This window comes from Hyaena hyaena, unplaced genomic scaffold, assembly GCF_003009895.1.
Source record: "Hyaena hyaena isolate Hyena2069 unplaced genomic scaffold, ASM300989v1 scaffold_1759, whole genome shotgun sequence".
NCBI lineage: Eukaryota > Metazoa > Chordata > Mammalia > Carnivora > Hyaenidae > Hyaena > Hyaena hyaena.
The window spans coordinates 30,626-56,957 of record NW_024082398.1 but is presented as its reverse complement, the minus strand read 5'-3'; the positions used below and the strand labels follow the sequence as shown (position 1 = coordinate 56,957).

General features: G+C 51.2%; 1 protein-coding gene across 1 annotated transcript; it reads left to right on the top strand.

The window, feature by feature from the left end:
• Positions 1-7,581: 7,581 nt before the first annotated feature.
• On the top strand, positions 7,582-9,894 carry UBD (ubiquitin D). Its single transcript, XM_039224760.1, has 2 exons — positions 7,582-7,721; positions 8,887-9,894. Exons 1-2 carry the CDS (start codon positions 7,695-7,697, stop codon positions 9,355-9,357), a joined length of 498 nt encoding a protein of 165 aa, XP_039080691.1. The 5' UTR covers positions 7,582-7,694; the 3' UTR covers positions 9,358-9,894.
• Positions 9,895-26,332: the final 16,438 nt, after the last annotated feature.

The following is a 26,332-nucleotide window of genomic DNA, read 5'->3' as shown; positions in this document are numbered from 1 at the left end:
CCGGGGGGAAGAAATGCAGGTGCCCAGGTGACCCGTGGGCTCAGGGGGGAAGAAATGCAGGTGCCCAGGCGACCCGTGGGCTCCGGGGGGAAGAAATGCTGGTGCTCAGGTGACCCGTGGGCTCAGGAGGGAAGAAATGCAGGTGCCCAGGTGACCCGTGGGCGTGGGGGCGGAGTGCAGGCACCCAGGTGACCTCACCTCTGGCGTGCGGGTTTCACCTGGCCCCTAAGGAGGCTGGGACATTCGAGTGCCTTTGAGAGGTTGCAGGGCTTGGGTCTTAGGTGTAAGCTGTGTGTTCTTGGGCTGGTTTCAGAGCTTGCGTGTCCCCCCGTCCCGTCCTACTTACTGAGAGGGTGAAACTGATGGAAAATGCCAAACACACATAAAGAAGTGGAATCAACTTGAGGGAGAAGCAAAATGACGTGGCAGGGGTCAGGCACGGGGGTGAAGCGGTGACGTGAAAGGTGATCCAGGCACATGGTGTGGAGATGGGGGCGTTCAGGACGGAAGAGAAGAAAGAGGAAGGATTCACCTTGGTTCCCATAGTTTCACCAGCACAGAGGTGTGCACCCTCCTCAGCAGGTTTCCGTGTCTGCCTTACACACACTGCACACACAGATGGACACACACACACAGATGGACACACACACACAGATGGACACACACACAGATGGACACACATACTGCACACACAGACACACGCTGCACACACGGATGGACACGCACACACAGACACACACACAGATGGACAGACACACACACACAGACACACACTGCACAGACACACACATGCACACACAGATGGACACACACACAGGCAGACAAACACAGATGGACACACATACACAGACACACACACAGATGGACACACACACACACAGACAGACATACAAAGATGGACACACAGATGGACACACACACACACAGACTCACACGCATGGCTAGCGCCCACCCCTGTGGCATGATGGGTGAGGAGGTCGTGGTGTGGGGCACACAGTGTCCCCACAGAAGCAGGGTGATCCCCTCAGGACTGGAAAGCACGTGGGCTGCTCTCAGTGCTCCCTTGGGCCCTTGTCCCTCCCAGCAACGTCCTGAGCACCCCCTTCACCCCCTTGTTCCTTAGGGCGTAAGCGAGAGGGTTAAGTGCTGGAGTGGCCAGTGCACAGGAGAGACTGAAGAACTGGGCGTCGGGATTTGGGGCTGGAGGCAGACAGCAATGACCGAGCTGCAGGAGAGGGTGACCACCGCGAGGTGGGTGGAGTGGATCCCAAATGCCTTCCTCCACCCTTCGGCAGACCTGATCCTGAGCCCTGCCCGGGCAGCGGCAGTGAGAGACCACGACCGCGGTGAGGGTGCTGGCCACAGCCACCTGCATCTCACTGTAGGCGGTGCTTCCACAGGAGAGTCCGGTCACAGCGGCGACCTCGCACGCAAAACCACACACCTGCGGGGTCGGGGGTGGACAGAAGGGCAGGCGGAGAACGGGTGGCGTCCGGACCGGACGGCTGACTCCACCGGACCGGCGCCCCGGGCGGCGGCCGGCACAGGCGGGGTGGCCTGGTGCAGGGCCCCGGCGGACGGCCGTGTAGCTGTCGGGGCCGCCAGCGTGAGAACGAGGCGCCTGCGGGCCCGGGAAAGAGCAGCCCAGGAGGCTGTGGTCTCGGGCGGAGGCTGGCGCATCTGCGGGGCGCAGCCTGCACGGACTGAAGCAGGGGCCTAACGAGAGGTGAGGGGGGCCTGCTCGGACAGCAGGCTGATGAGGGTGTGGCCCACCAGACTCCGAAGGTAGGACGTCCGCACAGGGGATGCTTTGGGCCCTGGGGGTGCAGAGGAGCCCCCAGTACGGAGCCCCCGGAGTGCTCTTGCTGGTGCAGCAGCTCCTGCCCGTGCTGGACGAAACGCACCTGGTCTGGCAGGTGCATCAGGGGCAAGTTTGTCTTCGTCTCCTCCCACCAGGCCCCTCCCCAGCTCACGTCCCGCGGCGGCGTCTCCGGCCGTCCTGCTCCTCAGTCGGCGGCGTCGGGTGGGCGTGGGGGACGCGGGGCGGCCCGGGGGAGGGGCGGGGCTTCGAGCGGGGCCTCGGGCCGGCGGGCTGCAGGAGACAGAGGCTGGTGGAAATTTCCAGCACTGCGTGGGCTGGGCGCCCCTGTGCTCTGAGCGCTGCTGGGGCGGGGGCTGTGTTGTTCCCGTTCATTTGTCGGAACAACCAGCAAAGTCCTGTGTGTTTGAGTGGATTTTCAGATCATAAGCTGTGTCTGCAGGGTTGATCCTTGCTCTGTCAGATAAATTTTGTGGAGCTGCTTCTATTCCGTGTGACCTACCTGCAGGGAGGCTCGTCAGAGACCGAGGTGGTATCTGTGAGAGAGGGTTTCCCTTTGCGTCTAACGACCCCGATTCACAGATGGGGATCGTCCCCACACTCTGTCACTGCCGCGAGAAGCTCACAGGCAGGAGGCAAGCCACAGGCACATTTAAATCATCGTTAATATCACAGAAACCTTATCAAAGACCCCAAGCTTTTGTTTTAAATTTGTTGTCAAAGTGGCAAACATACACTGCGTAAAGTGTGCTCTTGGTTTTTGGGGTAGAGTCCAGCGATTCATTGCTTATGTACAACACCCTGTGCTCATCCCAACTAGTGCCCTCCATGCCCATCACCCATTTCCCCTCTCCCGCCCCCACCCCGCCCCCATCAATCCCCAGTTTGTTCTCTGTATTTAAGAGTCTCTTATGGTTTTCCTCCCTCCCTGTTTGAAACTATTTTCCCCCTGCCCCTCTCCCATGGTCTTTTGTTAAATTCCACTTATGAGTGAAAACATATGATATCTGTCTTTCTCTGGCTGACTTATATCACTTAGCATAATACGCTCCAGTTCCATCCACATTGTTGCAAATGGCAGTATTTCATTCTTTCTCGCTGCCAAGTAGGATTCCATTGTATATATAAACCACATCTTCTTTATCCATTCATCAATTGATGGTCATTTGGGCTCTCTCCATACTTTGGCTATTGTTGATAGCACTGCTATAAACATTGGGGTACATGTGCCTCTATGAATCAGCACTTCTGTATCCTTTGAATAAATACCTACTAGTGCAATTCCCCCAGTAGGGCAGTTCCGACTACCCCCACATCGTTTTCCAGAGTGGCTGGACCAGTTTGCATTCTCACCAATATTGCAAGTGGGTTCCCATTTCTCCACATCCTCACCGAAGTGTATTGTTTCCTGTGTTGTTAATTTTAGCCATTCTGACCAGTCTGAGGTGGTATGTCATTGTGGTTTTGATCTGTATTTCCCTGATGATGAGTGATGTTGAGCATTTTTTCATGTGTCTACTAGCCATCTGGATATCTTCTTAGGACAAGTATCTATTCATGTGTTTTGCCCATTTCTTCACTGGATTGTTTGGTTTTTGGGTGTTAAGTTTGATAAGTTCTTCATAGATTTTGGATACTAACCCTTTATCTGATACATCATTTACAAATATCTTTTCCCATTCTGTCAGTTGCCATTTATTTTGTTGATTGTTCCTTTGCTGTGCAGAAGCTTTTTATCTTGATGAGGGAAGACTTCAAGCTTTAAAGGTCAGTAATACCAGGGCACCTGGGTGGCTCAGAGTTGGTAGAGTGTCCGACTCTTGATTTTGGCTCAGGTCATGATCTCAGGGTTTGTGAGATTTAGCCCTGTGTTGAGCACAGAGCCTGCTTGGGATTCTCTGTCTCCCTCTCTCTCTGCCCCTCCCCCCACTCACCCCCTCTCAAAAATAAATGACTAAACATTTTGAAAAAATATAGGTCATTAATTTCAACATGCTGAGTGAATGAGGGAATAGGGTCTGTAATAGGTGAAGGACAGGTTTGAGTGGATTTATCAGGGAAAGCTTCCTAGAGGAGGTGACTGTTTCTTCTATGGAAAAGAGGAGTATTGGGGCATAGAAGGCTGACTCTGAGATGGGTCAGGAGGCTGCGGCCAGGGCCAGGCGAGAGACAAGGACACAGTTCCCTGGCCTTAGATGACCTCCAAGCTCACGGAGGCAGAGGGTGGGGCAGCCTCCACATCTCCTCACACTGGTTCCCTGCTATACATCTTCTAGAAGTTTCTGCTTCTGTATCATACTTGTTTTTCTTCTTTTTTGTCATCATTCTTACAGGACATATTGTATTTTTTCCCATATTTTTACATATTCAAGAAAGTGTGAGTAAGCACATGTCTACAGTTTAATGAGTACAAAAGTCAACCACCGCTAGGTTACGGAGCTGAGTGACTGCTCCAAGTGTGCCCACGGCCCAGGTGCAAACGCCATGCTGAGTCTCTAATGAACCATTCCCTTGTTTTCTTCTGTGCAGTTATTTATATATTTGCCCTTTTAAACTGTACAGCTTTGTGGGTTTTGGTATATTCACAAGGTGTGCGACCAGTGCCCTCAACCTCCAGAGTGTCTCTGCCGAGAGGACGCTGCCAACGGGCAGCCGCCCCCTTTATCTCGTTGTGATTCACGAGTCCTTGTACCCTGTCATCCCTCCACCAGCTATCGTCCGAGTCACCTCACCTGCGTTTCTGAATTCCTCCTTCTCTTGGCCTCTCCGTGCTCCCCTCCTTCTTCCTGAATCTCTTTAGATGGCCTTGCCCTCAGGGACCTCGTTTTTTCTCCCTCTACCTCTGTCTTCTCCGCTCTCTCCCAATTACCATTTTGTTCCTGGCTCTTCTCCCCTCACATTCATCCAGTGGTTTATGCATTTCCTCCTTTTTGGGCCCCAGGAGTGTGAGCACAGAGGGGAAAAAAAATGTCAGATTGCCGCTGTGCTAAGAGGCCAGCATGAGGTCAGGTCCCGGGAAGAAATCCTCCCTGTGGCCAGCAGAAGGGCATAGGGCACAGCCCAGGCCTTGGCATGGAAGGGAACTGGGTGGAGAGAGATCAGAGTCCAGATGTGTTATTGGAATTCCTTGAAAACACAGTGTGTCTCAGGATCCGACCCTGTCTGGGTAGGAAATCCCCTGAATCAGTTTTTCTCAGGGGAATCCCAGGCTTGCCCTCACAGTAGCTCCGAGCTGCAAATCCCCGGCTCCCCTGGGTGAACCCCCTATGGCTGAGGCAGGTGCGACAGTGAGCCCTGCAGTCCCCTCCCCCCAGTTCTGGGGCAGGGGCCTGTCCTTCTCCTCCTGTCTGCTCTCACAGGCTCTCTGCTGCCCGCTGCCCGCTGCCGGGCGGGGCCCACCACCCAGGATGCTCCTGCCTGCATATAGACCCAAGCTAGAGCTCATTCCTCACCAGGCTCCTTCTCTGCCCTGATCCTTCCCTGACTGGAGCCCTTCCTGTAGTGCCAGGGCATGCACACCACATGCTCCCCCTTTTCTTTGCTCTGGGAGAAGATTGGAACTAAGGTAGTGGAGATTTGCATCTTCAGTCTTGCTCACCAGCAACTACTAGTAAGACTCTGGGTGAGTTCCCTTCTTAGCACTGGAGGTGGAGGTACCAACATTTACCTCATTAGAAAGTGGAAACAGTTAACGAGGTGCATTTACAAATGTGTTCTGCAGTTCCTGAAATCTGAGAAGTACTCATTAAATGTTATTTTCCATTTTGTGTTACTCACTTATTTCTTAGTTCATTCGTGCATTTGGTAAATATCAAGTACTCACTGCACCAGACAGCACGCCCACAAAGTGCGGAAGATACAGGTCAGTCAAGACACAGTGAAGACACCCAAGACTCCTACTGTTTAGTGGGGGTGACAGACAAGCAAGCAGGTGGTCTTATTGCTGGAGAAGCTTGGTCCGCGGGGCTCGAGGAAGGCGTATGACTGGGTAGATGATGGGTACACGGCCTACCATAGGAAGGGACCTAGAGACTTCTCCCTTCCTGGAGGTGCTGCTCACAGGTTAGACCTGTGTAAATCCTGAGGCTGAGGGGAGAGCTGGGAGGAAAAACCTGCTCCCTGACCTGGTGTCTGGGCATCTGCAGGGAACTCGGAACGCGCATGGATGCAGCCAGACCCGCAGGACTGCGGCTCGACAGACTCCCTTCCCCAAAAACGTCGTCCTGGGGCCCTCCCTGCACGAGGCTTTCTGAGAAAGGAGACGTTGGCCCCAACATGTTGTAGGCTGCTGAGGCAGGAAGGACAGAGAGGGGAGCAGGAGAGGGAGCTAGTGGTAATCGGCTTTCTACATCCGTTCTCTGCTTCCCTTTCCGGTGTGAGAAGGGGCGGGGTTTCGGCGAGGGGTCTGGGTCACAGGCCAAGGTGTTGTGAGGAGGGGAGGGGTTCAGCGAGGGGTCTGGGTCACAGGCCAAGGTGTTGTGAGGAGGGGCGGGGGTTCGGCGAGGGGTCTGGGTCACAGGCCAAGGTGTTGTGAGGAGGGGAGGGGTTCAGACGCTACGTACGTGCAAGCGCGCCCAACCTCCGGTAACCAGATCCGGAATTTTCTGGTCGGCTACTGGTGACGCTTCAGGATCCCCGGATCCTATTGGACGCCGCATGGAGGTGCGGCCGCCGCAGGCGGATAGTCAGAGTCGTCTTCCAATTTTATTGACTAATAAGGCTTTCAAATAGAAGAACATGATTTACGTTAATTTTTTTTTTAAAATATTTGGTGTTGGATCGCATGACTCTACACAGGCACTTCTGCAAACCCAAGTTGTGCAGGTTGGAGACTCCTGCAGTAAAATGGGACTATTTAACATCTACCCGTGAGTGAATGGCCACTAAAAATACAGCAAAGAAGATGATAACTTGACCTTTTTAGGGTATTTTTACTTTGAAAACATTGGGAATATCTTTAATAAGTGCTTTTTTGAGAACGGGTTTGTGGCACTGCCCTGAGTTTGGGAGGGGGCAAGGTTCCTCTGGGATGTTAGGAGTGTCAGAGTAGTCCAGCAGACTCCCTGAAGGCACACAGCCCGTGCAGCCCTCCCCTCGTTGTCCCAATCCAAACCTGCAGAGCTTCCTGGGAGCTTCTGGGAGTAGGGGGTGTCCCGCGGAAAGGTGTGGAAACTGAGTGCTGTCATGTGAGAGCGGATGTGCGGTGTCCTGCTGTGCAGAAGGTGGGCTCAGCACTTGATTGCTGGCCTAGGATTGTTTTAAGTACTGGATTTGGTTTGTAGGTTCTGGTGCAGGATAGGAAGAAGGTTAGAGAGCTCACGACCCTGGAACCTAAAGTTCTTTGTAAAGAACATTTTATGAACAGTTTCCTGAGTCCTCTCATGTTAAGGCTGGAAAACAAACATCTGAGGAGGCGAACGCGCCTGCCTGGCGAACATAGCAGGTGGCCCTGGGACTGCAGCCCTGTCCCCTCCGAGCAGGCCCCTCATCCTGGCTCTTCCCAAGACCTGGCTCCCTCTGCCAGGCCGCTCCTGGTTCCCTCACCCCTCGCCGACGCTGGCCGGCCTTTCCCGTCCTGGAGATCAGGACAGGCGGTGCGGCTGTGAAGCAGGGAGAATTCTCAGCAGAGAAGGACCAGCCTGTGCTTGGAACAGGAGCGGGGATGCGTTGGTAGAGAGCAAAGTGCTTGATCAGACAGTATTCTTTGTTTACTGGCTCCACGGTAGCAAAAGTGAAAGAAAATGAATGAGATCATTCAAGAACAAAGGGTACAGAGCCAGTGTGTCAGGCAGGGGATTTCCAGCCAGTATGCACATATAAGCGGGACACGAGGCTCTTTTCCTCGCCTCCGGCTTCTGCTCCCTTGACTACAGACATGGCATCTGGTGCCTCCTGCGTCTGTGTGAGTTGGGGTTTGATGGTGGGGATGGGGAGGGGAAGCACCTCCAAGAGATGGGGGCCCCTGGGGTGCAGGAGGGACGGAGCTGGGAGGGGGCTGGGAAGCTGTCTTGCAGGAATGCAACAGGCACCAATATCTACCGAGGTGAAGGAAGATTCTGGAAATAGAAGAGGTTCACTTGACTGCTGGGCTTTCTTTGGTGTCAGACCCAGCAGGCTGCTCTTAGGGGAGGGTGGTAGCGGTGTGTGAGTGGGCTTTGTGTTTGCCGGGGCTGGCAAGATTTGACACCATGCAAGCCCTTTGACCCTTATTGTGTTTAGGGGTCCTGGGCTCTTAAATTTCCTTCTCCTCCCAGAAGAGGGGTTCACAAAACTCATTTATCCTGAGCTGTTAAAGACCTGATATGTTACCTTGTAAAGAGTGTGTGCACCACGAAGAGAGCCAGGATAAGGGCAGTGCTTGGCATGGAGGGGCTCCAGTCCAGTGAAGAAATGTCCAAGGTGTCCAGACTGGGAAGACTGATTTGAGTAGAGCAGGAAGGGGGGCACCCCCCAGGCTTGCTGGTGACAGCACAGGGAGCTTGCCCGGTTTCGGATTATTCAAGTAGGACTTAGATCTGGCCTTACCTCCTGTGATGAGCCCCTGGTCTCATTATAGGAGGAGATCATATTCTGTAACAGGCAGATATAAAAACAGGAAGTCCAGATGAATAAGGCTCATGACACACTGAGTTATTATTATAAGCCCATGGGATATTAAAAAAGGAAACAACAGTACAAAGAATAGGCATCCTAGACAAGGTTTCCTGGTAAGGTAGTCATGGAAGGCAGTGCTGGGAGTAACCCCTGAGGCCACCGAGTTTTGGGAATTCTCTCGGGGTGGAGGGTGTTTTTAGAGTCTGGTATATATCTTTGGATGCTTTGTAATTGTATTTAGTTTTGACCTTTGACAAATTTTACATGGGTAGGAGGCAGGCAAGTAATGTGGGAAATCATCAATGACATTGGGATGAAGTTTGGCTAAAAAGGAATATGACTGAATTTCTTGAGTTCTAAGCTGGAGATTCCCAAAGCAAAGTTCTAAGGAAGGGAGGGCCAGGCAGGCAGGGGAGAGGCGACAGGTGGTGGAAAGACCCATGATGCCGGGTCTCTTGGCTTTCATTGTCCAGGTGGAGGTCTGTTCTGAGGAATGGACATCAATGACCCTCACTGCTGACGTGGACGACAGAGTGAAGAAGATCAATGAATTTGTCCGGGCTAAGACTAAGGTTCCTGTGCAGGACCAGGTCCTTCTTCTGGGCTCCAAGACTCTCAAGCCCCAGAGAAAGCTGTCTTCCTATGGTATCGACAGGCAGACGACCATCCACCTCACTCTGAAGGTGGTGAAGCCCTGTGAGGAGGAGCTGCCCTTGTTTCTGGTGGAGGCCGGTGATGAGGGGCAGAGGCATCTCCTCCAGGTGCGAAGGGCCAGTTCGGTGGCCCAGGTGAAACAGATGATCGAGAGCAAGACCGCTGTAGTGCCTGAGAAACAGATTGTGGTTTGCAACGGCAAGAAGCTGGAAGACGGGAAGACCATGGCAGAGTATGGCATCAAAAGAGGCAATTTACTCCTCATGACAAAGTACTGTGTCGGGGGGTGACTGTGCCATGGTGGGTGGTACCAGGAGCAGAAGTGCGAACTGTTAGCCCTTACTCACCCCCCACATCCTTTGATGATTTCCCCAAATTAACAGGAAAGATAGAGAAGATTTGAGGTGAAGTGGGGAGGAACGGCTGCAGAGAGCACTCTGTTTTCTAATTCCCGCGTTTCTTGATCTCACATAATTGATTAGGTGACAAGATTGTTTATGTGACTCAAGTAGAACATAAATTTTTAAGGCACAGTAGACAGCATCAAAGCCAGCTTGCAATTGAATCTTTTCCTAGTTCCCTCTGACTTATAGAGAAACTCCTATTTCCTCTTCTATCCAACAAGATAGTGTAAGTTTTAGATTGGGATCCATGTTCTACTAATTTCTGTGTTTCCACTGATCTATTTCATCTGTAATATCACACCATATGTTGAACCAAATTGAATTTCTGCTTATAGAGAACAGTGAAATGATACATCATAAATGAATTACTCTGAAATGATTACAAGCTAGTTAATAAAGAATTTAGAAATTCAAATTAAAGTATGTCCAGTGTCCCTATGTATAGCTGTTTGGTATGAAATGTCACCTGGCATTGTGTCCCTTATTCTTTGTGTCCCTAACCAAACTGTTCTTATTTCTGGGGATGATAGTGGGCTGGGAAAATATTTTCCCTGGGGACCCCAGAGGTTTTGGGTCTCCAGCGGCATCTCCTGGGGGCAGGGGTTTCTAGAAGGCGTGGCTGTGCACCAGTCTCTGTCCTGCCTGCTGTAGGGTCTAGCAGGCCTTCTCCCTGGTGGGGGCATCAGTCTGGGTGGGGTGTCCCCCCCCCACCCCCACCCCCGCTCTGACTGCCAGAGCGCGTTCCGCCTCCTTCACCACCGGTGCCTGGTCCTCCATGGGGAGCGCGGGTCCCTTCCTCCATCTCCCTCCCCTCGCTCACCCCTGTGTCCCCCTGTCCCGCTGCTCTTTACGCTTCGGGGTCCAGTGCTCTTGGTGGGCACTGGCGACCGGGTTAGGGGGGCATCAGGTTGGCCTGGTTTCCTGAGATGAGCTCCTTTTTCGGAGGGGGTGTCCTGAAGCCAGACACCCGGGGCTCTGCCCTGGTGCGCCGCCCAGGGGGGCGCAGGGGGACGTCAGCTGTCTGGTCACACATGGCCTTGCCGGCACACGGACGCTTCCGCGGCCGTCACGGTAACCCGAGGGTGGGGAATGCCCCCCCCCATCCTGCCTTCTCCCTCCACCCGCTTCAGAGAAGGCCCGAAGGCCTCTCTCGCCTCCCAGAACCCGTATCAACGAAGGATGGAAGGGTTTCCCGAACATTTCTCGACCTCACGGAGCTCAGGGTCTCCCCCCGCCGACCTCGGCCAGATCTTGCAGATTCGCACACGGAAGCGGGCAAACCGCCTTCGCGATGGATTCGCAGCCCTGCGCCCGCCCCTCCCGACTCCCCAGGAGCTTCCTCGCCACCCGCTTCTCTTCTCGGTGGAGGTGAGCGGGTTGAGGGTCGGCGTGACCCCCCCACAGAAGAGCAGAGCGAACGCGGGTGGTAGCGGCGCGGGCGGCCTGCGGATGGAGGGGGGCGGCGGGCGGGGCGCGCTCAGCCTCGAGGTTCGGGCGGGCGCGCCGTACGGGTGCGGGGAGCGGGCGCGGGGCGGGCGCGGGGGCGGGCGCGGGGGCGGGCGCGGGGGCGGGCGCGGGGCGGGCGCGGGGGCGGGCGCGGGGCGGGCGCGGGGCGGGCGCGGTGGGCAGACCGACGCCGGCAGGTGCAGCGGGCGGAGCCGGCGCCGCGCGGCCCGCCGCGCCCTCCCCGCGGCCGGCACGCGGAGGAGCCCCGCCCCCCGGCGCCCCCGGGCGCGCAGACCGGCCGGCGGCGCGGGGGCCACGCTCGCAGCGCCGGGGGCGCCGCAGGTCGCGCGGGGGCGTGTGCCGGCGCGAGTGGCGAGGGAGCACGACCGTCCAGTTGCCCCCGGGTCAGGGCGGCGCGAGGCCGCTGGGTGACCCAGCAGGAGGAAGGGCTCCCCGCGCGGCGGCTGCACTGACAGAGGAGACCCCGGGAGCGTTGGGAGGGAGGCCACGTGCGTGGTGACCAGGTGGCTTTCCCTGCACAAGGACGTCGTGGCGCAGAGCCGGTGCGGAGCGCCCCGTCTTGCTGCCCCTCAGCCCGTGTATTTACCACCTGCTTTGGGGAAGAAAGGGCCTCCACTCTGTAGATGGACAGACTCAGGCTCAGAAAGGCGACATTGTCCCAGGGTCACAGCTAGTGGGTGGCCTGTCCCACTTCCGAGTCGTGCTGGCCCGGTTCTGAGTGGACTCCTAAGGGCCGGAGTGGAAATCTGGACTTCCTCCCACATAACAGTTCTCCAGAATCCTGCGGTTTTGTCCTTTCTCACCTCGATCGGTATGTGGGTATTGAACCAGCAGCCCTGCATCCCAGGTATAAACACAACTCAGTCATGGAGACTAATTCTTTTAATGTATTGCTCTATTGTTGGACCCGGTTGGCTAGTATCTTGTTGAGGTTTTTTGCATCCATGTTCATCAGGGAAATTGGCCTGTAGTTCTCCTTTTTACTGGGGTCTTTGTCTGGTGTGGAATTAAGGTAGTGCTGGCCTCCTAGAGTGAGTTTGGAAGTTTTCCTTCTATTTTTTTAAATAGCTTCAAAAGGAGAGGTGTTAACTATTCTTAAATATTTGGCAGAATTCCCCTGGAAAGCCATCTGGTCCTGGACGCTGTGTTTTGGGATATTTTTGATTACTAATTCAATTTCTTTACTGCTTATGGGTCTGTTCAAATTTTCTATTTCCTCCTGTTTCAGTTTTGGGAGTTTATATGTTTCTAGGAATTTGTCCATTTCTTCCAGATTGCCAGTTTACTGGTGCATAATTGCTCCAAATATTCTCTTATTATTGTTTGTATTTCTGCTGTGTTGGTTGTGATCTCTCCTCTTTCATTTTTGATTTAATTTATTTGGGTCCTTTCCTTTTTCTTAATTGATCCAACTGGCTAGGGATTATAATAGTTCTCCAGATATTTGAAGACAGATTCCCCGCCCAGTCTCCCTCCCTTCTTGGAAAGTCTGTAGTGCCTAAGAATAAGTGCAATACCCCAGGCTTGGTATAACCAGCACTTGGTAGATTAGAGTTATTTATCACCTTCTTTCCCTCAGGGCCTCTACTTCTGTTAATACAGCCATTAACTGCTTACTCCTGAGTGCTAATTTGTGGTGAATCTCTCTTCTGGCCTCCAATGTTCATGACTCTCTTGCCTCTACCTGGTGTGAGGATCATGCTTTACCAGACTTGAAACAAAGTTTTAAAATGTTTTTATTTATTTTTGAGAGAGAGATAGAGACAGCATGAGCACGGAAGGGTCAGAGAGAGAGAGGGAGACAGAATCCAAAGACAGGCTCCAGGCTCTGAGCTAGCTGTCAGCATAGAGCCCAACGCGGGGCTCGAACCCACGAACTGTGAGATCATGACCTGAGCGGAAGTCGGACGCTTAACCGACTAAGCCACCCAGGCGCCCCTGGCCACTTCAATTGTTTGATATGGAGAAGTCATACATTTCCCTTTGCCTGACTCAGGCTTTCATGTAACTAGATGACCTCTGGGGCTCCTGGCTTATCCCCCAGCTCTAAGTGCAAAAAATACTTTTCAAACAAATGAAAAGGGGACCCGGAAGCTTTTCATCCCTTAAGAGTGATGCTGATCACATTTCCTAATGGTACAGAAACCACAGTGGTTGATTGCTGGGAGCATTCTGAGTTGGCCAAGCTGAAGACCAGTCTTTTCCTGCCATGCAGGAGACATCTGCTCCAGTGTCTAGGAGTCCTTGAATAGGAATTCCCTGAACCTGCAATACTTCCATGGGCCTAGAGGCTTTAGTCTCCTGCATCCAAAAAGGCCTTCTCGCTAGAGCCCAAATTTCCCTCTCCTCTGGGAGCATCCATGGCATCCCTTCCTAGGTGAGGATAAGGCAATACGAGGAACTGGGCAATTCTCTGATTGTTAAAAATTTGCTTGGTGGAGGAAGGAGGAGAGACCAACACCTTGATCTCTCCCTGATAATCAGCGTCAACCACCCCAGGGATTATATGGATCCCCTGCAGGGAGATGGAGCTCCGTCTCAGTATTAGTCCCACTACCCCAGGGCGTAGGGGCCCCTTTCCACCGGTGGGAATAGTTACAGGAGGTGAATCCGGGGTTAGTATTGTGCTGGTGGTGGAACGGAGGTTCAATCCTGCGCTGCCNCAGAATCCAAAGACAGGCTCCAGGCTCTGAGCTAGCTGTCAGCATAGAGCCCAACGCGGGGCTCGAACCCACGAACTGTGAGATCATGACCTGAGCGTAAGTCGGACGCTTAACCGACTAAGCCACCCAGGCGCCCCTGGCCACTTCAATTGTTTGATATGGAGAAGTCATACATTTCCCTTTGCCTGACTCAGGCTTTCATGTAACTAGATGACCTCTGGGGCTCCTGGCTTATCCCCCAGCTCTAAGTGCAAAAAATACTTTTCAAACAAATGAAAAGGGGACCCGGAAGCTTTTCATCCCTTAAGAGTGATGCTGATCACATTTCCTAATGGTACAGAAACCACAGTGGTTGATTGCTGGGAGCATTCTGAGTTGGCCAAGCTGAAGACCAGTCTTTTCCTGCCATGCAGGAGACATCTGCTCCAGTGTCTAGGAGTCCTTGAATAGGAATTCCCTGAACCTGCAATACTTCCATGGGCCTAGAGGCTTTAGTCTCCTGCATCCAAAAAGGCCTTCTCGCTAGAGCCCAAATTTCCCTCTCCTCTGGGAGCATCCATGGCATCCCTTCCTAGGTGAGGATAAGGCAATACGAGGAACTGGGCAATTCTCTGATTGTTAAAAATTTGCTTGGTGGAGGAAGGAGGAGAGACCAACACCTTGATCTCTCCCTGATAATCAGCGTCAACCACCCCAGGGATTATATGGATCCCCTGCAGGGAGATGGAGCTCCGTCTCAGTATTAGTCCCACTACCCCAGGGCGTAGGGGCCCCTTTCCACCGGTGGGAATAGTTACAGGAGGTGAATCCGGGGTTAGTATTGTGCTGGTGGTGGAACGGAGGTTCAATCCTGCGCTGCCTGGGGTTGCTCTATAGAGCTCGGAGACTGACTGATATTGGTGAAGGGTTGAGCGGGCTGAGGGATGTTGCCCCAATTACTGTCGGGGCCTGGGGCTGGCCCCTCAGTTCGTTTCCCTGGTCCTGAGATTTTTGGAGATTTGTTCCCAGTGGCTGGCCATTTTTGTGAAATTTAGATTTACAATCTTTGGCACAATGAAAACCCTTTAGACACCTAGGGCATATAGTCCTGGGCCTGTTGTTATTGTTTGTCACCTGAGGAACAGGAGCAGTTGGCAGAGAGGTATTTGCCTTTTCTGAGGGGCAGTCCCTACAGAAATGTCCCATTTGTCCACAAGAATAGCAACTAAACCTTGAGGGAGGTTTTTCACTCTTAGTACCTCCTGACTGCCCTAAGGACCTGACATATTGAGGGTATGTTTCTCCCTTTAAAGCTGCTGCGATAGCCACGCCCTGGATAAAGGCAGGACTTACATCTGCACATTGTCTGACATAGTCAGTTAAGGTGCCCATTTTTCTTATGGGTCGTAATAAAGACTGGCTGGTAGAAGAGGTGTTTTCAAATGCTAGTTGTTTAATGAGAATGTCTGCTGCCTCATCATTAGTTATCACTCTTCTAACAGCTTTTATGAGTCTTGATACAAAATCCTCATATCTTTCATCCTATCGTTGTCTGATTTTTCCCAAGGTAGCGGCCCTGCCTGTTGCAATTGGCAAAGCTCTCCATGCGTTATAGGCACAATCAGTGACCTGCTGTAAGGTGACCTTGTCAAGATACATTTGAGCTTGAGCAGTGTCAAAATCACCCTCCCCTAGGAGTTTATCGAGGGTAATGTCTCTCCTATTCATCCTTTTATTCATGGCTACTCTTTTTCTAGCAAGGTCATCATGTTCTGCTTTCCATAGCAGGTATTGGCCTCCTGACAAGCAGGCTTTTGCAACCTGAATCCAGTCATGAGGTGTCATCCAGCGGGATGCTAGGGCCTCTAGCAATGTGAGTGTATAGGGAGCAAGTGGCCCATATTCGGTACAGGCAGTTTTTAGTTCTTTAACAATCTTATAAGGAAGAGATTCCTAGGAAGGGTCCTCATCAAATTCTCCCCCAAGAGCAATGGGGAAACAGCGAACAAAATCTATATCTCCCTCTTCTTCTGTCTCTCTAACGGCGGCTCTGAGCCCTACTCCTTTTGAAGGTGGCATGGGAGGAAGTGGTCCAGATGGAGGGGAAGTCCCTGTAGTCTGAACAGGGAAAGCCCGATTGTTTGATGTTAAATTTGAAATCTTTGTAGTGGTGGAGTTGGGGACAGTGCCTGAGTCCACCTTATTATCATTTTGGGGGGCGCTGGGCTTAAAGACTCCAGAAGTCTCTTTTGCGGTGCCTAACGCCCCCTTTATAATGGTCAATAGAGAAAGAATTTCGACTGTGATTTTTTGGGGACATTGTCTAATTTTGTCCTCAACTTTATTCCAGATCTCTATATTAACAGTTCCTTCCTTGGGGACCAAGGGCACAGTTTTTGAACAAAACGTAAAATTCGAGCAATTTGTTGAGAAGATACCTTTACCCCTTTTTCTGTAAACACATTTCGTATCACATCTATAAAGAGTCTTCTTTCCTTAGACTCTTTATGGCCCATAACTTCTCAAAAACAGTTCTTTGCTTATCCACCAAGTAACCCTACTTATCTTATGCAGGGGGGTCCGCAGCACCCTACGGTGGAATCCTAACCGTCCCGACTAATGCAAAGAACACGACATAGTTTAAAGAGATTACTTTCAGGTCCCTGTTTGGGCGCCACTTGCTGGAGACCGGCTCTGGCATGTCCAGGGGTCCCTGAAGGATGGACGGTGTCGGCGAGAGAGTGAGAGAGCCCCGGAGATTCTTTCTGACCACGAGGCAGGCATCTCTGCTGTGACTGGGGCTCAACTTTATTTTATCATTAAGTGTTTGGGGGACCGCACAGAAGTGGCATTTGCCTTAGACGATGGTTTCTGATAACAAACTTCTTTTATATGTAAGAAATTTTCCAGAACATAGATATGTAGAAGACTCATGCATAACTTTTACAATAGTGATAGAGGTAGGGGATTTAGACGCCTATCCTATGGTGAAAGGAAGGTGTCTTTAGCATATCAGACAAAGTTTTCAGCATAAAAAGGGTGAAGTTACTTCTCTGTGGGCAGGGGTCAACGGCTTGTTTATTTAAGGTGTAAGTATCAAGAAAAACAGGTCTTTCAGGGAACACCTCTGCTCTCATAACCACAAAAGAAGAAGTTCCTCAATAGGTTCCTTCACAGAGAGCAATCAGCATATACAAGGCCAGAAAATGCTCTAAGCAGAAACAAATGGGTTTGGGTGGTTATTTGCCCTTAACTCTAAATTAGGCTTTTAGTCTCAGGGCCAGACTCAGTTGTCTTTGATATGCAAGGTCCATAGGAAGAGGCTTTTTACAATCATCCACAGAGCTTTCATCTAAAATCTCTTTTGTAAAGGCAGGAATATGCTTTTCCTTATGAGGTATCTGTGTTAGAATATTGGTCTGATATGGAATATTGTGAGGCCTGGTCAATACCAGCACAACATGAGCCAGTAGTAGCAGAAAGAGATCCCAGTTTTCGTTTCTCATGGCAGGAGCTGCAAACACTGCCACTTCCTTGCTGTGACTGCCATCCAGAGAGGCCGGTGCGGCTCCCGGCAGTTGATGTGATGGCTAAAAGGTGCACGTAAATCTCTCTTTGGCATGTTTCCTGACATACAGTTATATGATAACTTATTGCAAACTTCATAGTCACTGTTCCTAATTTAAAAATCATAATCCCCTGATTTTTAAATTTTTCATAAAAATAAAACCCTCTTTCCTCCACTAACAGATCATGTTTTTATCCTCATTAGGCAGAACAAGTATTCATGTGATTAAGAACAAGGATTGAGGGGAGGTGTCAGAGTGCTGGAACTCCCCACTGGGCTCTTTCATTTCCTACCTGAGCAACCGTGGACATGTTGCTTAAGGTCTCTGTGGCCCAGTGTCCTCACTTGAAAGTAGAATTGGTGAAGTGGATTAAACATGTAAAGCTCCTGGAACAGTGCCTGGCACATAGTAGGTGTTCAGTAAATGCTCACTCTTATCAGCCCTATTTCCTAGGTCAGGAAAGTTCTCAGAGAGGTCTGACACCAGGTAGTGGGGAGAACTGCTGTGTGAATTTATGTCTCTTTTTGTTCATATCTCTGGTCTTTACTCTCCTGCAAGTTAGTCAATTGTCCTAATTTGTAGAGTAAGATAGGAGGGTAGTTGAGGGGCCCACGTTCACACTGTTGGTAAACGCTTATCAGGATTTCAACCCAAATCTCACTAATTCTGAGAACCTTGTTTTTTGTTTGTTTGCTTGTTTGTTTTTTATCTAAACAATCCAGGCTCAGGGTGCCTGGGTGGCTCAGCTGGTTAAGCGTCCGATGGCTCAGGTCTTGATCTCACAGTTTGTGAGTTCGAGCCCCGCTTGGGGCTCTGTGCTGACGGCTAGCTCAGAGCCTGGAGCCTGTCTTCGGATTGTGTATCTCCTTCTCTCTCTGACCCTCCCCTGCTCATGCTCTCTCTCTCTCTCTCTCTCAGAAATAAATAAAACATTAAAAAAATTTTAAACAAGCCAGGCTCTCATTTGCTAGAGGCTGTGGAAGATAAAAGTACACATGAATCCTGACGCTGCTGTCAAGATAATTTTATAGCGCCGGGATCATGCTGGAGATGCGTGCAGGTGGAGGTCACATGCAGACTTAGGGCCCAACTGTGCTAGAGGTGTTGTTCTAAGAAGTCAGAATTTTCTTAAACATTTTTTAAATGTTTATTTATTTTTGAGAGAGAGAGAGAAAGAGAGAGAGAGAGCGCCAGCATGAGTGGGGGAGGGTCAGAGAGAGAGGGAGACACAGAATCTGAAGCAGGCTCCAGGCTCTGAGCTGTCAACACAGAGCCCCATGTGGGGGCTCAAACCTATGAACGGTGATATCATGACCTGAGCCAAAGTCAGATGCTCAACCGACTGAAGCCATCCAGGTGCTGCCAATATTCCACTTTTTAAGTTGCATTTGAAAGCACTTAAAGTGGAGTGGAGGTGTTATTATTGCTGTTTTTTCATAAATTTTAATCATCTTTAGTGTGATATCATTACATAGAATATATTTATATAGAACAAACTGCATCTATTTAAAAGGCACAAGTCAATGAGTTTTGACAAATGATCTTTACATGAAAGCAGTTAACACAGAACATTTCTATTGTTCTCAAAGTTCTCTCTACTCCTTTCTCAGGGCCTCTAACCCCAGGCAACCACTGATGTGCTGTCATCTTCTAAAACATCATGGAACAGACTCATGTATCTCTCTCTTGCGGCCACCTTACTTCAGTTAGTATGATGCTCATGGAAGTCATCCACAGTATGTAGCTCATTCCTCTTACTGGTGGGTATTCCATTGTATGGATATCCCACTTTTATAAAATATGATTTCTTATTGGAGGACTTTGGGAGAGTTTCCAATTCTTGGCCATTAGAATAGTTGCTGCTGTATTTTAATTGACTTAGGAAGTAAGGATTAGTTGACAGATGAGAAGGTGGTGAGGGGTTGTCCTGCTCAACAAAGTTCTCACACATAAGAAAGGTGAAGTTGTGTGCTGAAGAAGAATATGGATATATGTCTGCTTCTCTGAATCATCACGGAGAAATCAGCAGGCGCACAGTGATGTGAGAAGAAACGTTTACTTTTGCTATTACTCTAATTATATTTACTGGAGCATGGAGAATCCAAAGAAGCAAAACTTTCCTCATCTCTGTCCCCCTGTCACGCCTGCCAGAACCTCAGTCCTGATCATTTTTTCTCCCCCAGCTTCCCTTTGTGAAATTTAAAACCTCACTAAGACGGAGTGAGACAGGACGGGTTGCTCGCATGCTGTACTGCTCCGTGTTAATTATTGGGAGAAATACCAATCCCAGACCCTAATAGGAGGATCCTCAACAGAAGGGAATCATCATTAAAGGTCCCAACAGGGAAAGGTGTGGTGTGGTGTGGTGTGGTGTATAAGGGATGAGTAGTAAGAAAGAGGATCATTTGTGTGTGTGTGTGTGTTGAAAAGGAACATTCAGTTGGGAGAAAATATTAGGAAACCGGTATTTTGAGCAGTTAAATATATAAAGATTAGAGAGTTTTGGCAATAAGAAGGGAAGATTGCAAGACTCATTTAGAGTACATAGACTTAGGGGGAAATTTTTCCCTTTTAAATAGACTATTTTTTTAAGTTCACAGCAACATTGAGCAGAAAGCACAAAGACTTCCCATATACCTCTTGCCTCCACATGCATGGCCTTCCCCCGATCAATACTACACCAGAGGGTATGTTTGTTACCACTGATGGACCTGCACTGACATGTCATAATCTCCCAAGTCCACAGTGCACAGCAGGGCTCACTTTGTATCCCTTCTGTGGGTTTTTTTTTTTTTAATGTTTTATTTATTTCTAGGAGAGAGAGAGAGAGACAGCGTGAGCAGGGGAGGGTCAGAGAGAGAGGGAGTGACAGACTCTGAAACAGGCTCCAGGCTCTGAGCTGGCAGTCAGCACAGAGCCCGACGCGGGGCTCGAACCCCACAAACCACGAGATCATGACCTAAGCGAAAGTCGGCCGCTTAACCGACTAAGCCACCCAGGCGCCCCATCCCTTCTGTGGGTTTTGACAAATGTGTAATGACTTGTATCTACCACTACAGCATCATACAGATGAGTGTCACTGCCCTAAAGTCTTCTGTGTCTGCCCTTCATCCCTCCCTCCCCCAGGCCCTGCCACCACTGATCTTTTTCTTTCTCTTTTCTAAAAAAGAATTCTTCTTTATAATGAAGTGGTAAGTGTGCCCTGCTGAACCCCTGTGGGCTTCTAGGACCTCTCCAGAGACAAAGCAACTTTTTCTTTTCTAACACTGATGAAAGTTGATTGAGCGTCTGGAAGCACCCTCCCCCCTCTCCTCTCCCTCCCCTCCCTCCCCAGAAGTAGGTCCTTCTGGTTATCTTTTCTCTTGCCTCAGCCAACCTTAAAATTCCCCTGTGAGTCTTCTTTTATTACATAAATTACTGTGGTTTTACTTCTCTGCCACTATTCTGGTTTAACTCTCTTATGAATTTAATTGGTGACCACTTTAATGACTGTATGATCTCTCTGGAAACGTAGGGTGGGGTACAGAGCCAGAAGCTAATTTTGGTTACAGTTGATATCAAGATTAATGTTCCTCTGGGGCGTCTGGGTGGCTTAGTCGGTTAAGCGTCCGACTTTCTCTTAGGTCATGATCTCGTTGTTCGTGGGTTCGTGCCCCGCTTTGGGCTCTGTGCTGACTGCCAGCTCAGAGCCTGGAGCCTGTTTCAGAGTCTGTGACTCCCTCTCTCTGACCCTCCCCTGCTCACACTGTCTCTCTCTCTCTCCTAGAAATAAATAAAACATAAAAAAAAAAAAAGATTAATGTTCCTCTAAGAGGAAACCAAACGTTAATTTGCCATCACGTTGCATGTAGAGATGGAGTCATAGGAGGGATGGGGGCAGTGCTGAGATGAGAGGAATCTAAAATAGAATCTGGTATTAATGGGATCCCGGCAGAATCAGGGTAATGAGACTCCATTGTTAGCTTCAGTATCTTAATTTGGTCTCTTGGGGTCCTCATCTGTAAAGGGAACTGAATTTCCTTTTCTCATCTGAAGGAGTGGCTAAGGATAAATTAGATATTTGGATTACCTTTCTCAAAAAGCACTATTGATGTTTAACAATTGGCCATCCTTGTAGAGGCAAGCCACAAAAAAGGGAGTTATTTGCAGTTCTGGGGAGCAGGCAGCAGGACAGAGCAGCAGGTTTGCTGGCTGACCAGTTGCACGCACTGGCCGCTGCTCCACAGGGCGTGCAGGATGATTATGAGAATGCGGGGCAAGCACCAAGTGCTGTTTGTCTCCATTTCCCCTCACACTAGATGCTTGGTGGAGCCCATCACTTTGATTGCTTGACCTTGACCGCTCCCTGTGCCAGGACCCCCCTCCTCTGCTTTTCCTGAGTGACTTGTACTTTCCCTGCATTATTCTGCTCTACCTCCTGAGCCCCTGGGTGCAGCAGCCCCCTCCCAGAAGGCTCTAGAGTCGTCAGATCCTCTGCTCACACCTATCATTGCCCAATCGCTGTCTCTAGATAGTGTATTATTTTATTATTGTTTGACGTTTATTTATTTTTACTTGAGATATAATTGACATGCAACATATTAGTTTTAGGTAGATAACAATGATTTGATGAATTTATTGCGAGATGATTACCAACCACATCTGTCACTGAGCAGAAGCACTTGCTTTTCCTTGTGATGAGAACTTTTAAGATCTACTGTCAGGGCGCCTCGGTGGCTCAGCTGGCTAAGTGTAAGACTCTTGGTTTCGGCTCACGGATGCCTTCGGTCCGTTTCCAGAGTTCTTGTCAATGTTTCTGACGAGTTGGTCAGAGTATCTGCTGAGTGCCAGCCTCCCTCAGGGATTCTCAAGGTCCCCTCCCCGGTCCCTATAAGTATGAGCCTGCATGAGGAGCAGAGAGGACTTTGTATTTGTTTCCTTCTTTAACCGTCTGAGCTTCTGGTGAGAAGCAGGGTCATGGAGTCTGAAGTAATGGTGGATCCTTGTTTCCCTTTAAGGGTTCAAGTGGTCTACGCAGGAAATCTTGAAGAAGCGGCTACTTAATCATGGTAACACCGGTTAAGTCTGTCTCCCATTTTACAGATGGGGACAATGGCAGAGAGTGATTTGCTTAGCAAGAGGGCACGGTTCCTGCGAGCATTCCGTCCCTCCGCCCACCTCCGGCCCTGGAGCCTCAGCTTCCCGCACGGGCGTCCTGCCTGGGGAGGGCGGTAAGGCCGGGACCCCCGGGACTCCTTCCCAGCCCTCCCTTCTTCCCCAAAGCCTGCAGGCCCCTCTGTGCACCCGGTGCCCCCCCACCCCTGGTGCCCCCCCGTGCCCCTCCTGGCCCCCTCCCACGCCCCTGGTACCCCCGTGCCCCTCCTGCCCCCTCCCACGCCCCTGGTATCCCCCGTGCCCCTCCTGCCCCCCTCCCATACCCCTGGTGCCCCCCCCGTGCCCCTCCTGGCCCCCTCCCACGCCCCTGGTGCCCCCAAGCTTTGGTCAGGTCGCCACGGCCACCTGCTCGCGCCCCTCGGGCCCCGCCCGGCATCACGCATGAGAAGCTGACGGGCAGCGGTGGCCTGGGTGACACTCTGGGCCCTGGCCAGGCTGGGGACCCAAGCCTGAGACTCCTGGTGGGGCCTGGGGACGCGCCTCGCCCCCCGCCTGGCTCGCCGTCCTTTCTCGGCGGGGTTCGTGGGGGGAGGATCCGGAGGGGCACCCGCTGGGAGCAGGGCGCTCACGCGGATTTTCCGTGGTCACCGTCTCCGGGGATCTGCTCTCCGTCAGGCACACACCAGGGCCGCGGGCAGGATGTCTGGGGATCGGGCCTGTGTCCCCTCGTCCCTTCAGGTGCGTCCCAGCCTCCGCAGCAGCACCTGTGACTGCAGGGCGCTCCTGGTCCCCAGGGTTATCGGGGAGCAGGTGTGCAGCCAGGGCAGCTGGCGCAAAGAGAAAGGTCGAGGGAGGCCTCCTAAGCCTCTTTACAATGCGTGGGGGGGGGCCGAGTGGGGGGGGCGGGGGGGGGGGGGGAGACCCTTTTAGAGTTTTCTCTAACCTGCCCTGTTTCCTAGACTTCGGTCCCCGTCCTTGGGGCTCACAGGTCCCCTGCTCTGCCTCACGGGTGAAGATGAGGGAAAAGGTGGTCCGCCTCTGTGTCCACCCCACCTGGGCACTGGGGATGGTGGTGGCTCAGGCATGGAACTTTCTCTGCCTTTCCTCAGGGTGTGTCTTCAGGGCTGGAGGAGGTGGGAGTGGCAGTTAGCGATTTAAACAAGAAAGGACAGTTTCGTCACACACAGAGGAGGGGAGGTGGCGGTGGCCGCGGCCCACGCACCTGTGGGCACTTCTGCTCAAGAGCGGCCAGGGGTGCTGAACCGCGGGTTGCTGGCTGCTTGCAAGCTCAGAGGCTCTGAGGTGATTGCGCTGGGCTCCCCCGCCCCTTGCACACCGGCCACTCCCTTCAGTAAACTCCTTCAGGGGAAGCAGAAAGCCCCTTTTAAGCATCGTCTCTCTGGGTGAATGATTTGGGCGGACCACCCGGCCGTCTGTGGGACGTGGGTAAAGCTACTGTTTACAAGCGCTCTACCTCAGCGCTCTGGTTCCTCAGCCTTCAGGGGCACAGCAACTCCTGCTGGCGTGTCGGGATTCGGGGTCGCTGTGCCGGCGTGTGGCCCAGACCAAAAGCGCCTTCTCCAGGACTGGAGGGCAGGTCCTGAGCCTGAAATCCTGTACAACTGTCTCTTGAGCTAAGGTCTGGGGAAGGGGTTTCAGACACTAAGTTGGGTTTTACCCACAGAATTCCTGCGTTAGTGGGTCTGTGGCAGCACCTGAGGGATTAAATTTCTATGTTCCTAGGGGGAGAGAGACGACAGAGAGCGTGAGCAGGGGAGGGTCAGAGAGAGAGGGAGACACAGAATCTGAGCTGTCAGCGGGGCTCGAACCCACGAACCGTGAGATCATGACCTGAGCCAAAGCCCGATGCTTAACCGACTGAGCCCCCCAGGCGCCCCATGGTGCGCACTGCATTTTGAGAATCATTGTCAAGTGCAGTGAAAGGCTAACAGAGCTGTGCTCCAGCTTCGGACTGCAGATTCCCACCCCGTCCGGATAAACTGCTCAGGCTGCAGAACAGTGAGGTCTGTCACCCGCTCCCGGACAGGGGAGGTGGGGGGAACGGGACTAGGAAATGAGGGGGGCAGGTCTGCCCCCAGGAGGCATCCTATTCTTTTCAAACTTATTTTTAATCGTTAAAGTTTAGTTCCAGTATACTTCACAACATACATTGTGATGTTAGCGTCCAGTGCGCAACGGACTGATCCACCAGTTATGCATGACACCCAGTGCTCATCACAGCATGTGCCCCCTTAACCTATCCCCCACCCCACCCCACCCCTCCAGCAACCCTCAGTTTCTTCTCTCTAGAGTTTAGAGTTTGTTTCTTGGTTTCTCTCTCTCCCCACTCCCCATGTTTGTTGTATCTTAAATTCCACATATGAGTGAAGTCATGTGATATGTGTTTTTCTCTGACTGACTCATTTCACTTAGCATAATATCCTCTAGTTCCATCCATGTCGCTGCAAATGGCATGATTTCATTCTTTTTGATTTCCAAGGAATACTACACTGTATATGTACACACATCTTCTTTACCCATTCATCTGTTGATGGGCTCTGGGCTGTTTCCATAGTTTGGCTATTGTGATAGCACTGCAATAAACATTGGGGTGTGCATATCCCCTCAAATTAGTATTTTCATATCCTTTGTTTTGCCCATTTTTAAATTGGGTTGTTTTTTGGGTGTTCAGTTTTATAAGTTTTTTATATTTTTTGGATACTAACCCTTTATCAGATATGTCCTTTCATTCATGATGACTCAGACCACAGGAATGTTTTTAACTTCTTTTGATTGGCTGATCTGAGGGTGGTCCGAGGGTGGCTTCAGCCTTGAGCAGTCTGAGGCTTTTCCTGGAACTGGGGCTGTGTGAAGCCCAAGGTTTCTCTTAATGGAAGCCTTAATCTCAAAATGACGTTACTTAGGCTCCTCAAAATCATCTGTGATCTGAAGGGAAGAGCTTTTATGAGTCTTTATGGATGCATTTCAGGCGTCTGGTCAAGCAGTTGTGTTACTGTTTTGGGTGCACGTGCCTGGTTTACAAAGCTGTGGTGTGGCTGGGGCTGGCTTCTGCAGACATGGAGCTGATGGTCCTGGGTGAGACCAGACCCCTTGGCTGAGGCTTCCTGGGTCCAGTGCTGGCTGCCTCCACACAGCAGGAGCACGTGATGAGCGTGGACCAGACAGGCCGGGCGGAGAGTACACTGCATCCTCAGGGCTGCGGTCATTTGCCCTCTTAGCACCTTGGCGCTGGAGGAAGGTGGATGTGGGTCACCAAAGGTCCCCCCAGGGAGTGCTTCCTCCCTGTGTCTGTTCCCATTCTCCTGGTCGCCCGGGAGATGTCTGACTTGCTGGAAATCTCTTTGTAAAAAGCACAGAAGCCTCTCCACTTGACTTGTTTTAGATCCAGCATCATAGTTTTGAATTTGCAAACTTGCTACCTATTTTGACTGGTCTCCTTGGCAACCAAATGACCATGCTTATATTTGGCTGGGTTTACTGTAGCTCAAGATCACTTGGTAGGCAAGGTGGGCAAGGAGCAGTGAACATAATCTTTTTGGTTCTTTGCAAGAAAATCACCCACAAGAAAGAAAAAGTCCCTGGGGGAAATAGGCAGGGCTGAACGTGGTTCACTGAGGAAATTGAAAACCAGAGATAGATGGCAGCAGAACGTGGCATGATGGGGGTGGCAGCCAGGTCTCCCGTCTTAACCCAGAGTTTTCCCCACTCAGCAGGCCCTGTGCTGGGACTTACTTGTCTGTAGCTCCAGGCCTTGTTCCTGAAAGGCTTTAGTGAACCTTCGGTGATCCACACAAAATCAGGCTGAGGTAGACTGAACAAAGAAAATGGTGGAATAGAAAATATAAGGTGAAGTCAGAAACCAGGTGAGTTCAAAAGCATACGGTGAGGAAATGTACATTTCCTGGAAATGAGTTACAGATTTAGCTATAAGCTTACTAGGTGTCATACAAAGTGGGAAAAGCGATTACATAGTCTCCTAAAAGTTAAGCATTCACCTTGTATATGATCCAGCCGTTCCATACCCAGATGTTTACCCAGGAGACATGAAAGCCCACAAAGACGTGTACG

Coding starts and splice junctions, on each gene's coding strand:
- UBD (XM_039224760.1), top strand. CDS start 7,695: ATGGCATCTGGTGCCTCCTGCGTCTGT. Junction 7,722..8,886: donor CTGGTGCCTCCTGCGTCTGT/GTGAGTTGGGGT, acceptor TTCATTGTCCAG/GTGGAGGTCTGTTCTGAGGA.